General features: G+C 45.5%; 2 protein-coding genes across 3 annotated transcripts; both read left to right on the top strand.

Moving 5' to 3' along the window:
• Positions 1–3,190: 3,190 nt before the first annotated feature.
• Positions 3,191–6,452, top strand: LOC123133818 (FBD-associated F-box protein At4g10400). Its single transcript, XM_044553221.1, has 4 exons — positions 3,191–4,109; positions 4,189–4,320; positions 4,444–4,810; positions 5,992–6,452. Exons 1-3 carry the CDS (start codon positions 3,231–3,233, stop codon positions 4,807–4,809), a joined length of 1,377 nt encoding a protein of 458 aa, XP_044409156.1. The 5' UTR covers positions 3,191–3,230; the 3' UTR covers position 4,810; positions 5,992–6,452.
• A 194-nt stretch (positions 6,453–6,646) lies between these two features.
• LOC123133817 (F-box/FBD/LRR-repeat protein At2g26030-like) lies at positions 6,647–10,995 on the top strand. Of its 2 annotated transcripts, XR_006465398.1 has the most exons (4): positions 6,647–7,198; positions 7,285–7,399; positions 10,096–10,230; positions 10,355–10,995. XR_006465398.1 is itself a non-coding variant. In XM_044553220.1 (2 exons), exon 1 carries the CDS (start codon positions 9,073–9,075, stop codon positions 9,916–9,918), a length of 846 nt encoding a protein of 281 aa, XP_044409155.1. In that variant the 5' UTR covers positions 8,822–9,072; the 3' UTR covers positions 9,919–10,230; positions 10,355–10,995. The 2 variants fall into 2 exon arrangements, 1 of the variants encoding a protein (XP_044409155.1); XM_044553220.1 differs by lacking the exons at positions 6,647–7,198; positions 7,285–7,399 and having other exon boundaries at positions 8,822–10,230.
• Positions 10,996–13,886: the final 2,891 nt, after the last annotated feature.

The raw sequence follows: 13,886 nt of genomic DNA, 5'->3' as shown, positions 1-13,886 counted from the left end.
ACGATATAATGTTATATGAGTTATATGATTTGGTGACCGAATGTTGTTCGGAGTCCCAGATGAGATCACGGACATGACGAGGAGCTCCGGAATGGTCCGGAGGTAATGATTGATACATATGGCGATGATATTCGGACACCGAAAGAGTTTCAGAGTGCACCGGGTAGTATTCAGATCACCACCGGAAGGGGTTCCGGGAAGCCCGGAAGCCCCGGGAGGATGATGGGCCTTTTGGGCCATTAGAGGGGAGCACACCAGCCCACAAGGGGCTGGCGTACCCTCCTATGGCAACCGGCCTATGGGAGAAAGGAAGGAGGGGGATTTGGCCTCCCCCTTCCTTCACTCTCCCCCCTTTTCCTTTCCTCCTCCGGCAAATATGGTAAGGGGGGCGCGGCTAGGGAAGGAATCCTAGGAGGATTCGGCCTCCTTGGGACACCTCCTTAGCTGCTCCCTCTGCCTCCCACCTATATATGTGTGGGAGGGGACGCACACATAAGCGACGACAATCTCTTAGCCGTGTGCGCCGCCCCTCTCCATAGTTTCGTCCCTCGGTCATATTTTTGTAGTGCTTAGGCGAAGCCCTATGGAGATAGTATCACCACCACCGTCACCATGTTGTCATACTGTCGGAACTCATCCACTACTTCGTCCGTCTTGCTGGATCAAGAAGGCGAGGACGTCACCGAGTTGAACGTGTGTTGAACGCTGAGGTGTCGTACGTTCAGTACTCGATTGGTTGGATCACGAAGAAGTTCGACTACATGAACTGTGTTACTAAACTCTTCCGTTTACGGTCTACGAGGGTACGTAGACATACTCTCCCCTCTCGTTGCCATGCATCTCCTTGGATAGATCTTGCGTGAGCGTAGAAATTTTTTGTTTTCCATGCAACGTTTCCCAACACAAAGGAGTAGTATGGCAAGGATCAAAGGTAAAACTTGATGTCACAATATGGCCATGCTGCACTAAAACCAAAAAGGGGTGTTCAATATAAGTGACCTCAATCTATTTCTTTATTTTGCTGAGGTGGAAATACTGGTACCAGATTTGATAGAAGTAAGTAGTACCATCGGCTATGACTACTAGGAAAAGGCCTACTAATGGCGCACCTGTTTTGCCTACTAATGGCGCACTACAGGTGCGCCACTAGTACCACGCCACTAGTATTTTTTACTAATGGCGCACCAATGGTGCGCCATTAGTATGCCTAGAGGTGCGCCATTACTATCTCACTTAGTAATGGCGCACCACATAGGAGTGCGCCATTAGTAACATTTTTAAAAAAAAATCAAATTTTTTCAATTTTTTTTCGTTTTTTTTCTTAATCTCTGGTCACTATGGCTTAATCTCGGGTCAATATGCTTAATCTTAGGTCAAATCACATTCCATGGTCAAACTTCCCGAAAGGTCACCTATCCTTACACTACTCCAGCCCAAGCACGCTTAACTTCAGAGTTCTATCCAACCCCAGCACCAGCTCACTTCACAGGCGCTTGTTGATATATCTAGCATATCAATCCTATTAAACTTTGTTGATATTTAGGACTTTGTTCATGTTCATGAGTGTGATGAAATTTTGAAAAATTATTTCAAACTTCTGTTCATATTACGTATCATATTTTAAAAAAAAATCCCAAAAAAAATTCGCGAAAAAAAATCGAAACTATTTTTTTTCTGTTACTAGTGGCGCACCTAGCAAACGGTGCGCCACTAGTAAGTTTGAAGTTTTTTGAATTTTTTTGCCTCCAGATCTTAAAAGCCCCGTAACTTTTTTCTATTAGGTTTTTTAGCATTTTGAAAATGTTTAACAGGATTCCCCCCGCTAAATTTGGATGTAACTTTTCGAGTAGATGATTTTTCATATAAAAAACTTTTTCATCTGAGTTAGTATGCAAAAGTTATGCACATTTTACAAATTCTCGAGAGATTTTGCAAATAAAGTCAAAATTCATATTTGTAAATTTTCCCAACAACTAGACCACATATCACATGGGAAACTTATTTTCTTTTATTTTTTTGACATTTCCATCATTTTCTTTTATTTATTTTTTAAACTGAAAAGGCGGTCCACAAAAGGGGGGTGCATTCGGGAGAATTTTGGGTCAAAATTAGTAATGGCGCACTGTGGGTGTGGTGCACCATTACTAGTTAAACTAGTAATGGCGCACCACACCCACGGTGCGCCATTACTGATTTTGGAAAAAAATAAAAAAATAAAAAAATTTGTTAGTAATGGCGCACCGTGAGTGTGGTGCACCATTACTAGTTTTAACTAGTAATGGTGCACAGCACCCACGTTGCGCCATTACTAACTTTGGAAAAAAAGTTTGAAAAAAATTTGAATTTTTTTTACTAGTGGCGCACTGTGGATGTGGTGCGCCATTACTAGTTTAACTAGTAATGGCGCACTATCCCCTGGTGCGCCATTACTATCCCCTGCCGTCGTGGGGAGGAGGGCAGGTGGCGCTGATGTAGGCGGCGGCGTGATGCATCTCGCATGCGCGTGAAGGAGAGATTCACGCTAGGGTTCTCAACCAATCGGTCTCCCTCCTCTCCATACGCGCATCCCAACCATCTACGAAACGCCACGCAAGGGCCAACACCTGAAATCCCGAGTATGCCCTCGGCGGCACCCAAAATTTACTGGCGGTGGCATGAGCCCTGCACCTGTTAAAACTGGAACCGGCTAGACCCATTTCTGCAGCCGATGACAACAGGAGCCCGCTCCGTCTGTGCCCCACCTCTCATAGACACACATGACGGTAGAACACATGAAAAACGACGGGCACTATTCATTGATTGTCACATCAACTCCGATTCAACGGCCAGGATCATTCCATCATGAAAAATGACGGCCAGGATTCGTTTGGAAGCTCAATTGGACGGTCCAGAGAACACATGCCCTGAGAAGGCCTCATCTTTGGCTAGAAAATGTAACAATGGGATAGTACAAAGTACAAACAAGCTCAATTATAGGCCCAAAACAACCCAATAGGGTAAATCCTACCCGGACCAGCGTGCCTAACAATGCGCCCATATCGGCCCATATATTATGTGAGCCGTGTCTGGGCCAGGGAGCTAGGCACGCGTGCCTGGGTGGGCCTGGCCGGGCTAGCCCATCTGTCCAGGTCTGTGCCACTTAGGGACGAAAAGCCCACAAACCCACGGTCCCGATTTCCTCGTCCCCCCATTCCACCGACCAAACCCTCCGTCCTCGCCGGCCGCCGGCCATGGAGAAGGCCACGGCACCCACCGCCAAGAACCGCGAACCCGGCGGAGCCGCCGGAGGCATTCCACGGAAGCGTGGTCAGAGTGACAACTGCTACGGCGATATCATAAGCGGTCTCCCCGACGCCATCCTGGGCACCATCATCTCCCTCCTCCCCACCAAGGAGGGCGCCCGCACGCAGGCCATCTCTCGCCGGTGGCGCCACCTCTGGCACTCCGCCCCCCTGAACCTCGAGGTCGCTCCCAGCCTCTGCGCCAACCTCAGTGAGCTCGCCTCCTTCCTCTCCAAAATCCTCTCCGACCACCCCGGCCCCGCACGCCGCTTCCGCTGCCCCTCCATCCACCTCGGCGACAGCTACGCACAGGTCGACGGCTGGCTCCGCTCCCAAGCCCTCACCAACCTCCAGGAGCTCGACATCAGTTTCGTTCGCCCGTCGCCGCGGCCCGAGACGGATCACGCGCTGGCGTCGTCTCTGTACCGCCTGGCATCCACCCTCGTCATGGCCAAAATCGGCGGCTGCAATTTCTCCAAAGAGATCGTGCCACTGTCGAATTTCCCCTACCTGAAGGACCTCACACTACACTACGTTTCCTTGTCGAAGGAGTTCCTACATGGCATGCTCTATAGCTGCAAGGCCTTGGAGAACCTGCTGCTCTGGAACATCTTTGTTGTCGGCCACCTCCGCATTAGCTCACCGACTCTTCGGCGCATTGGCTTCTCCGTTTGTGCTGGTCACAAAGAGCTTGTCATTGAGGATGTGCCTCGCCTTGAAAGGTTGCTGCTACCTTCTCGAGGCAGAGGCGGTGGGACTATTCAGTTCATCCGGGCACCTAAACTGGAGATGTTAGGCCCTTTGTCAGCTGGTGTTGCAGTATTCCAGGTAGAAGCAGCAGACTTCTCCAATCTTGCATTGCACATTCCTTTGCAGAATACATTTTTACGCTCAGTGTTTTCTCTAGGGAACGATGCCGATCAGCTTGACAAACTTGATACACACTGTGAAGGCTTTAGCTCTCACTTCTGGCCCTCAACTGAATGTTGTTCTTGACATCCTCAAGTGCTTCCCCTGCTTGGAAAGGCTCTACGTTGTTGTGAGTATTCATCCTTGCTATTCTCAACATAGATATTTGATTCTCATAGAATCTAGTTGATTGGCATGTAATTTAGTCTAGTTACCACCAGCTTTGACATATGCCTCTTCTTTCTGTTTCTAGCTGCAGAAAAATTCAAAGATGAATGTGAAAGACGTGTCTCTGTATGGCCCACTAGATTCAGTCGAATGCCTTGGGACCCATCTCAAAGAAATGGTGATACTGAATTACGAAGGCTGTGAGCAAGATGTTGGCTTTGCCAAGTTCTTTGTTTTGAATGCAGTGGTCCTAAAGAAAATCAAATTTGGAGTCCCTAAGAACAACAACGGTGACTGGGTGGCTATTCAACTGGATTTGCTGCAAGTGGAGAATAGGGCTTCTCAAGACGCTCAATTTGATTTCAAATGTGGTTTGGATGATGTCATTAACTACCCGTGTATCCATGACTTGTCATTGACCGATCCTTTCGACTGCTTGTTTTCTGAATGAGGTGATTCTCTCTGAGAAGAAGCATATCCATGATTTTTTTGTGGCCAATTCCTTGGACTGCTCGTTTTGTAGATGGAGTTAAAGCCTAAAGATCATATTGTCTTTTCCTCGCTTTGTAGATGAGATTAATGCTTGAAGATTGTCTTGATTTTTTGTCCAAAACCTAAACTTATTATGACTGCTCTATTTGCATTCTAAACTCTGAAATTTCTCTGTAATTTCCGACAGGGTATGCCATACAAAAATAATTTACTGCCAAAAGTTGCAACATGATCAGGCTACACAATTCTTTTTTGTTTTATCTTCCTACTTAGGCATGGCTTGTTCGTTACTACTCCCCCTGTAAACAAATATAAGATATGTAAAAGCTAGTGACCTAAAACGTCTTATATTTCTTTACAGCGGGAGTATCCCTCCGTTCCAAAATAGATGACTCAACTTTGTACTAACTTTAGTACAAAGTTGGGTCATCTATTTTGGAACGGAGGGAGTATTTATTAGGCTATTACCTATTAGTCAGCTTTTTTACATAAGCATGTGTATTGCTCTGTTGAAATTAAAGGGAGAGAAATGTAACAAAATCTTTAGTTCAGTGCATATGCAGTGTCCCTGCTCACTACGGTCAATTTTGGGAGTTGTTTTACATTTCTTGCTGGAAGGTGTTCCTTAGATAAGGGGGGAAATCAGAAGATTTTGTTTTTTCCCAGTTATGAATGCAAGTCAGTGTCATGTCTGCATGAAAGCAACTCCGTTGTGGCAGTTGGTTGCTAACTTGCCATTTACACACCATGTATCGTTTTGCTTACTGCCTCATGTGTTGTTGGTTTGCACTTCGATTGAAATCTAAAATCTATGCACCGACTTCATGAATTAGAAACTCCTTTCACTTCCCATGGCAGCAAGATGCATAGTTCTATATTCAGGATAGGTTATGGAGGGTTAAATATTACTTGCAATATTGTATGGAAGCAGCAACGAAATAAATGTTAGCCGGACCCTCTGCTGATTGCTTATTGTGTTTGATTTCATAAGGGCTTCTCTTTTCTCCAGTGTATAGATTTTAGATTTCAATCGAAGTGCATGCATCCCTTTGCTTTGTCTATTACTGTAAAACTTCAGATACTTGGCTGACAGCTCTATTGGCAATTTCTTAATCATTTTATCTTTTTTTGGCAATGGCAGAGAATGCGTCGAGGACTCAACCGCATATGGAGACATTTACATCAGGTGTCATGTTGGACAAGAGTTCTGCCGTAATACCGACAAGTGGGCCATTTCCTCCTAGGTGTTCCCCTGAATTCAGTTAGAAAATGCCTTACTACTTACTACCATATGCAATGTGGAACATATGCTGCGTGGAAGTGGAACCATATGTAGTGGTTCATAATGCCTTGATACCATTTACCAGATGCATCAGTTGTCACAAACCACGTTAAGTGCTCAGACGATTCTCAGTTTTTAAATTTAAAGTTAGACAGAAGATCCTGTCTAAACATGTAAGCTCGGTAGCTCACACTCCGCCTGATCTTTCACTCGGTTTTGTTTTGCTTTCAGTTTGTTTCGTTTATTGATGGAATATGTGACATGAATCATGGCACCAGGAATGTGTGTAGTCAGATGTGATCATTTATTTATGTGAGATGTGAGAAAAAGAGAGGGTGAAGTGCGTATCTACATTCTACCGTTGCTATTATATATGTCCTCTAGGTTTTTATCTTTTTGAGACAATCTGTCCTCTAGGTTGTACTCCCTCGGTGAAGAAATATAAGAGCGCTTAGATCATTATATTTTTTCTTAGAGAGAAGTTTAGATCACTGGTTGCGGAGGGAGTATTTATTTTGCACAGCGCCTGGAATTTCTAGGCCCACGATGAACTTTGTATCTCGGCCCAAAATCGTTACAAGAACGGTGTCACAGTTTGAAGTTTGACGCCAGAACCCCCGGATTCTCCGTTCCGGCGCTCGCCGTTCCCCGCCCCACCGGCGCCGCCACCCGGCTGTCGTCTCCTCCCAACCCTAACCACTCGTCGCCATCTCGTCGCGGCGGCCGGCATCCGCTCCTGACCTCCCCGTTCCTTTGCCCATCGGCCAGCGTCAGGGCGACGCCGCGAGGGATAAGGGACGGCGAGTGGTGATTGGTGTCAAGGAGTGACGGGCGAAGAAGGCAGGAGCGCGACCCGGCGGGGTCGCCGGAAGCAACGCACGGAAGCGGGGACGGAGGGGGCACCGCTATGGCGATCTCGTGAGCCACCTCCCCGATGCCATCCGCATCTGCCTTCCTCCCCGCCAAGTGAACGAGAACTTGGCCTCGACTCTGCTTCTGCATTGACTTCTCTGGTCGTCCTTCAAGTGACCGCGAACTGGCCCTCGATGAAGCCCAAGTCTTCCAGGTAGCAGCAAGTGTATTGAATCTTCCATTTTGGTGTTCCTGCATGAGGATCGTTACTCATTTTTTTATGCCCATTGTTTTATTTAGGGAATGGTCCCAATCATCTTGGCACCATCATCTCAACACTCTCAAATACGCACCGTGAAGGTTTCGGCCCTCCAGTCTTTTCGCCCTCAAAGCATGCAGTTCTTGATGTCTTGAGGTCCTTCCCTAGTCCCTTGCTTGGAAAAGCTCTATGCCATCGTGGCAATTCATCTTTTTTTTGTTGTTGTTGTGACAATTCATCTTTGTTTGCTTTCTGTGACATAATGAGTATCTGGTTGACATATAATGTACTCCTACACCGTAGTGTAGTTAGCAACAGCCTTATATAGGCACTCAAAGATGGATATGAAAATTGTGCGCAGTATGACCCACTTGGATATGAAAATTGTGCGCAGTATGACCCACTAGATCAAACAGAATGCCTTGAGACCCATCTAAGAAATGTGGTATTGAAGAACTACGAAGGTTGTGGGCAGGATGCTTGCTTTTTTAGCTTCTTATTTTGAATGCAGAAGTGCTAAATGAAATGAAACTCGGAGTCCCTAGAAACTACAACAGCAACCTGTTGGTTTATTAACATGGGCTGCTACAAGTGGGAAATAGATCTTCTTGAGCTGCTCAATTCGAAATTAAAAGTAGTTCCACTAATGTTGATGCCTACATGGATATCCACAACTTTTCGAAGACCTGTTCCTTCCGCTGATCGTTTTATAGATGAGGTTGATTCTCTTTCAGAATACCATATCCATGGTTTGACAGTGGCGAATCGCTTTGACTGCTCGTTTTACAGACATGGGTTGGTATCTGAAGATTGTATTATCTTTTGCTTGTTTTATAGATCAGTTTGATGCACAATGATTCTATTTCTTTGTCCAAACCCCAAATTTGACATGGCTGATATATATATAAATATAATCTCAGGTCCTTTTGTAAATCCTGATGGGCCATACTATGCAACACTAGTTTACTGCCAAAAGCTGTAATGGAATCTAATGACAGCTACGTTTTGTGCACGTACAAGTCGACTCTCCCCTTGAAAGCTATGGTCTTCTGGCAGTTGGTTGCTGCACCCAGTATTGATTTGTTTATTGTCGCTTGCGCTTCTCACTTCGATCGGGATGTGAAATACCCACATAGTTTCATCTGGGATAGCTGCTGCTGTAGTGAATTGAATCTATGTAGCGGTTGTGTCTAATAAAAGCCAAAGGTTGCATAGTTCTGATATGGGATAGGTGCGGCTTGAGTTGAATCTCTGTAGCAGTTGTGTCAAGTAAAAACAAAAGATTTTGATTCTTTCTGCCTGGTGAAACTCGCCAGAAACATGCGTTGTTTAGTTAGAATATAAGACTTGGGCTTGATAGAACAATGAAGATATACAGAATGCACACCTTCACAAGAAAAGCATAGGTCACTGAATACACTTTAGGGCTGAATACACTTTAGGGCTGAATACATGGGAATTTGATCATATGACACACTTAAATTAACCACCGATCAAATGCCCCTCTTTTCTTTGGCAACAGATCATATGCCTTTTTCAATTACATAAATGTTTTTTTTAATTTCTAACTGCAATAATGCCACGTGAAATGAAAAATGAATCCTTGTGGCAAACTTGCAATTTTCTAACTTTTTTCCTTTATAGCCCAGCCTTGATTGTCAGGTATTAATGACATAGTATGTATCTCTCATATGGGCGGGCTATCAAATTGGTTGTAAATGTTATGGCAATGTGACAGAGCCAGCAGCCGGCTATTATTAGCCATGCTCTAAGTAAACGCGTCCCTCCGCCACCATTGCCCAAATCCTAGATCTCCCCAGCCACCAGCCATGGAGAAGGCGGCACCGACCGCAGTGGCAAGAAAGCGCGAATCCGATGGGATCGCTGGCAGCAGACCAAGGAATCGGGCACGCGGTGGCAACTACGATGGCAACTGGGTGGCCAAGCATCCCATCAGCCGCCTCCCCGACGCCATCCTCGGTACCATCATCTCCCTTCTCCCCACCAAGGACGGTGCACGCACGCAGGCCCTCTCCCGCCGATGGTGCCACCTTTGGTGCTCCGCTCCCCTCCACCTTCAGGCCAATAGCAGCCTCTGCAGCAACCTTCGCTGGTGCCCCGCCATCATCAACAGGATCCTCTCCGACCACCCTGGCCCCGCCCGCCGCTTCCACTTCCCATTCATCCAGTTCACACCCGGTGACATAGACAGCCGGCGCACTGAGCTGGACGGCTGGTGCCAATCCCGAGCCCTTGACGGACTCCAGGAGCTCAATCTCTGCTACGGGAGATGGTTGAGAGAACCGCCTCATATTAGTTTCCTGCTGCCGTCATCTGCACTCCGCTTTGCACCCACCCTCTTCGTGCTCAAAATCGGCTCGTGCAATTTCCCCAGCGAGCTCTCACCATCGTTGAGTTTCCCCCTCCTCAAGCAGCTCATCCTACGATGCGTTTCCATCTCGGAGGATGTATTCGACCAGGTGCTCTCTGGATTCCGTGCCTTGGAGAGCCTTCAGTTGTGGGACATTCTTACTGCGCGTCGCCTCCACATTCGCTCACTAACTCTTAGGAGCATTGGCTTCCGTGCTCGTAGTGCTTGCACACAAGAACTAGTCATTGAGGATGCTCCCTGCCTCGAAAGATTTGTCACTTTATCCTCCGGACATAAGTTTTGAGACTATCTGCGTAATTGGTGCACCTAAACTGAAGATATCGGGCCTTTTTTCACCATGTGTATCCACACTCCAGATTGCAACTCTAGTCGTCAAGGTAGCAGTAGCAACCTTCTTGAATCTTGCATTTGCTGTACCTACATGCATTTCATTATTTTTTATGTTCATTGTTTTCTTTAGGGAATGTCCCCAGTCAGCTTGGCAAACTCAATATGCACTGTGAAGGTTCTGGCTCTCTACTCTTCTGGTTCTCAGTTGAATGCAGTTCTAAACATCCTCAGGTGCTTTCCCCGCTTGGAAATGCTCTATTTCACTGTGAGTATTCACCTTTGATTGCCTTGTCAATTTGAAATTTTATTTTGAGGTAAGTTAGCTGATAGTAACCTAATCTGGTTAGAAATGGCTCTAACATATGGCACTTTTCTCTTCTTTTTTTCAGTTGAAGAAACACCCAAAGATGGATATGAAAAATGTGCACCTGTGTGACCCACTAGATCCAATCGAATGCCTCGTGATCCATCTAAAAAGATTGGTGTTTGAAAATTACAAAGGCTGTGACCAAGATGCTGACTTTGCCAAATTCTTTATTTTGAACGTAAAAGTGCTGAAGGAAATCAAAATTTCAAGCCCTAAGGGCAACGATATTAAATGGGTGGACGATCATCACAGGCTGCTACAAGTGGAAGATAGAGCTTCTCGAGATGCTGAACCTGAATTCAGAAGTGAGTTTAGCTGTTTGGATAAAACCAAACAGATTCATGATTTATTGGATGATCCCTTCGACTACTCGTGTTGTAGAATTAAATGCAATGTTCTTTCAGATGAATCATGTCCATGGTTCGTCAATGGCCGATCTTTCAAATCCTTGTGTCATAGACAGGGTTACTGCCCGAATATTGTGTAGTCTTTGCCCCTTCTTTAGAAGGGATATATGCTCGAAAATTGTATTATCTTTTTTCCAAAGTCAAATTTATGGCTGCTCGATCTCTGGTTAGAAGTTATTTCCTGTGTTCGTGTCTCAGTAAGTTACCTCTGTTGAAACTGCAAAATGTATGAATGCAAAAAGGATTTATCAAAGGCATTACCGCTCATCATGGATGCAAATATATTGATGCAAAATGTATGATCTGCAAAACATGCTTGTATTGAAAAATCAAACATGTTTGTAAGGTTTGAGTGCTGGTTTTTGAATCACTTCCGTTTTCGTTTTATTGTACTCTTCTCAGTGCACATGCTCCTCTGAACTCTCGAGGATCTGTTTTTGTTGCATAATTCTCCGTTTGCAGATCAGTTGTTTGGTTGTCATTTTAATCAAAACTTCTGCTGCTATGTTTGGAGGCGATCCTGCTTTGGTCTCATCCTATTGGAATTCAGTAAGATCATATCATCGAAGGATTGTTAACAGCCGGGACCTCATATTCAGAAATAACAAGGTCATCCATTTTATTGGTTTGTGCACACCTTCTGCCTGTAAGTTGTTTTCAGAAATTATTTCTAGGTAAGAATCAATCATATTCATTGTTGAATGATTTCTTAGTCTTGATGATTATGTGTGATCATCCTAGGTTTGTTATGAATCCCCTTTAGTTAGTCTGTTTTTAGAAGTTAAGTTGGAGAAACAATGACTGTTCTCGTAATATTTTTCACATGATACTCTCTTGGTTCACTACGAATAGCATTAGCTGCCAACTGCTAGGTTGTGGGTAGAGTAGATGATTCGGTTATCTGGGTGGCTGGTGAACAGTCGAACTACGTGTTCTTATCACCTGAACTTCCAACGGGCCGTAGTTTCTTGCTGCTCATTTGTTTTGTGCATTCCTTTGATAATTTGTGCCTTGCAACTTATATAATTCTTTGAATAGGAATGCTTTGATCTTTACAAATCTTCAGACGACATATGAGATTCCCCTACTTGTACTTACAGACACATCATTTCTCTGGTAAAACTTCATTTTTGTTGATTCTGTAGTCGCAATTTGGCGGGTTCTCAAGATTTTGCTTTCAAATGTTATCAGTTATACTGTTATAGTTACCTTGGTAATCCATGGCATTCAGTTGGTATGCTTGCGCATGTTCCGGGTTCAGTTAACTTCTTAGCGATAATGACACCGACGGCGGAGGTGGAATTGTAAACCAACTTGATCCAAAGCTGATGATCAGCGGTGCTAAACCAACTTGGCAGTGAGTGTTGAGGGCGCCCCTGCTTCAGTTCCTGATCAAACCCATTTGCATGGATGGTTTCATTTCATTTTCATATGGAGTTTCATTTGGTTGTGTAAGGTCTAGGGTTTGTATTTGATAGCAACCATGAATCTCAAGCTACAAGGGATGATATGCTAGGAGGAGAAAGGGGATCGGCTCTCGCAGGAGCGCACACCACACACGCTACACCTAGCCGTTTACGCCATCGCCACTTTGATCCTATCGCTTACTGGTTTAAATACAACCTAGTGGATCCACTCTGGTCCAGCAAGCCGAGCCGGAAGGCGAGGTTGTCTCTTGGGCCGGCCCACTGCTTGAACTCCTTCGTGGCGCTCGTCATTGTTGCTGACAATCCCTCCTCCCTTGGACACGGCTTGACCCCAAGCTGGGGCTCGCGGAAACCTTTGCTGCAGAGCAACTTTGTCTTCCCACGTAGCGAGCTCCACAGGTGCTGAACTCCATTTGATGAGGGCTTGAACTACGGAATCAGAGCCACGGCGCGCCACTCGTTGCTTCAAAACTTGTTCAGGTACTTGGAACTGGTCGTCAGGCGAGGGAAGTAGAGGTAGCACTTGACAGTCTGGAGTCAATACTTTCTTCAATAGCGATACATGAAACACAGGGTGGACTTTGCTTGTAGCAGGCAGGTCCAGGCGATAAGCAACTTGCCCGATCCGTTCCAAAACAACAAACGGGCCATAGAACTTGAACGCCAGTTTGTGATTTGCCCGAGGAGCTACCGACGACTGAAGATATGGCTGGAGTTTCAGGAATACTTTGTCCCCGAATGCAAACTCCCGATCAGTATGATTCTTGTTGGCTTGATATTTCATTCTTTGCTGAGCTCGGAGCAAATGTTGCTTCACAGAGTCTAGCACGACAGCACGATCAGATAGCCACTGTTGTAGATCACCATTCTCAATTGCATTGTCAGGTGATATGCCAAAGTGGCGAGGAAGATGCCCATAGATAACTTCAAACGGCGTTTTCCCCGTGGCCGAATGCCAGTTGGTATTATACCAGTATTCACACAGCGGAATCCACTTGGCCCAATGAGTTGGGTGTCCACTGACGAAACAGCGCAAGAAGCACTCAACTTGTTGGTTTACTCGCTCTGTTTGCCCATCAGATTGAGGGTGGCGAGCTGAGCTCATTCGAAGGAGGATCCCTGATTTCTGAAAGAGTTCACTCCAGAATTTGCTGGTGAAGATTCTGTCGCGGTCAGACACAATGGACAGGGGCATGCCATGCAACTTGTAGACAAAGTTCAGAAATGCATCAGCCACTGTTTCCGCAGTAAACGGATGATGCAAAGGAATAAAGTGCCCATATTTAGACAACTTATCAATGACCACCAGCAAGTAGTTGTAATGCCCTGAAGTAGGCAGCCCTTCCACAAAATCCATAGTAACCATTTCCCAAGGAAGTGTAGGAACTGGTAGAGGCTGGAGAAGGCTAGGGTACGACACTCGTTCAGGTTTAGCTTGCTGACATACAAGGCACTGTTGGACATAATTTTTGATAAATCCTCTCATTTTCTTCCATTTGAACAACTGCTTGATGCGTTTGTAAGTTACTGGGAAACCTGAGTGACCCCCCATTGGGCTGTCATGGAGAGCAACACAGATTTTGCTATGGAGAGAAGGGTTGTTACCTACCCAGACACTTTTCCCTTGTTTAAGTATCCCAGCTCTAAGAGAGAACTTATCATTGCAGGTTGGAGACACTGTGAGTTGCTGTATCAGGTCAGTTGCAAATGGATCATTGCA

The sequence above is a fragment of the Triticum aestivum genome, chromosome 6B (assembly GCF_018294505.1).
Source record: "Triticum aestivum cultivar Chinese Spring chromosome 6B, IWGSC CS RefSeq v2.1, whole genome shotgun sequence".
In the NCBI taxonomy this organism is placed as follows: Eukaryota; Viridiplantae; Streptophyta; class Magnoliopsida; order Poales; family Poaceae; genus Triticum; species Triticum aestivum.
Note: the sequence above shows the minus strand (reverse complement) of the source record. Positions and strands in the feature narration are given on the sequence as shown.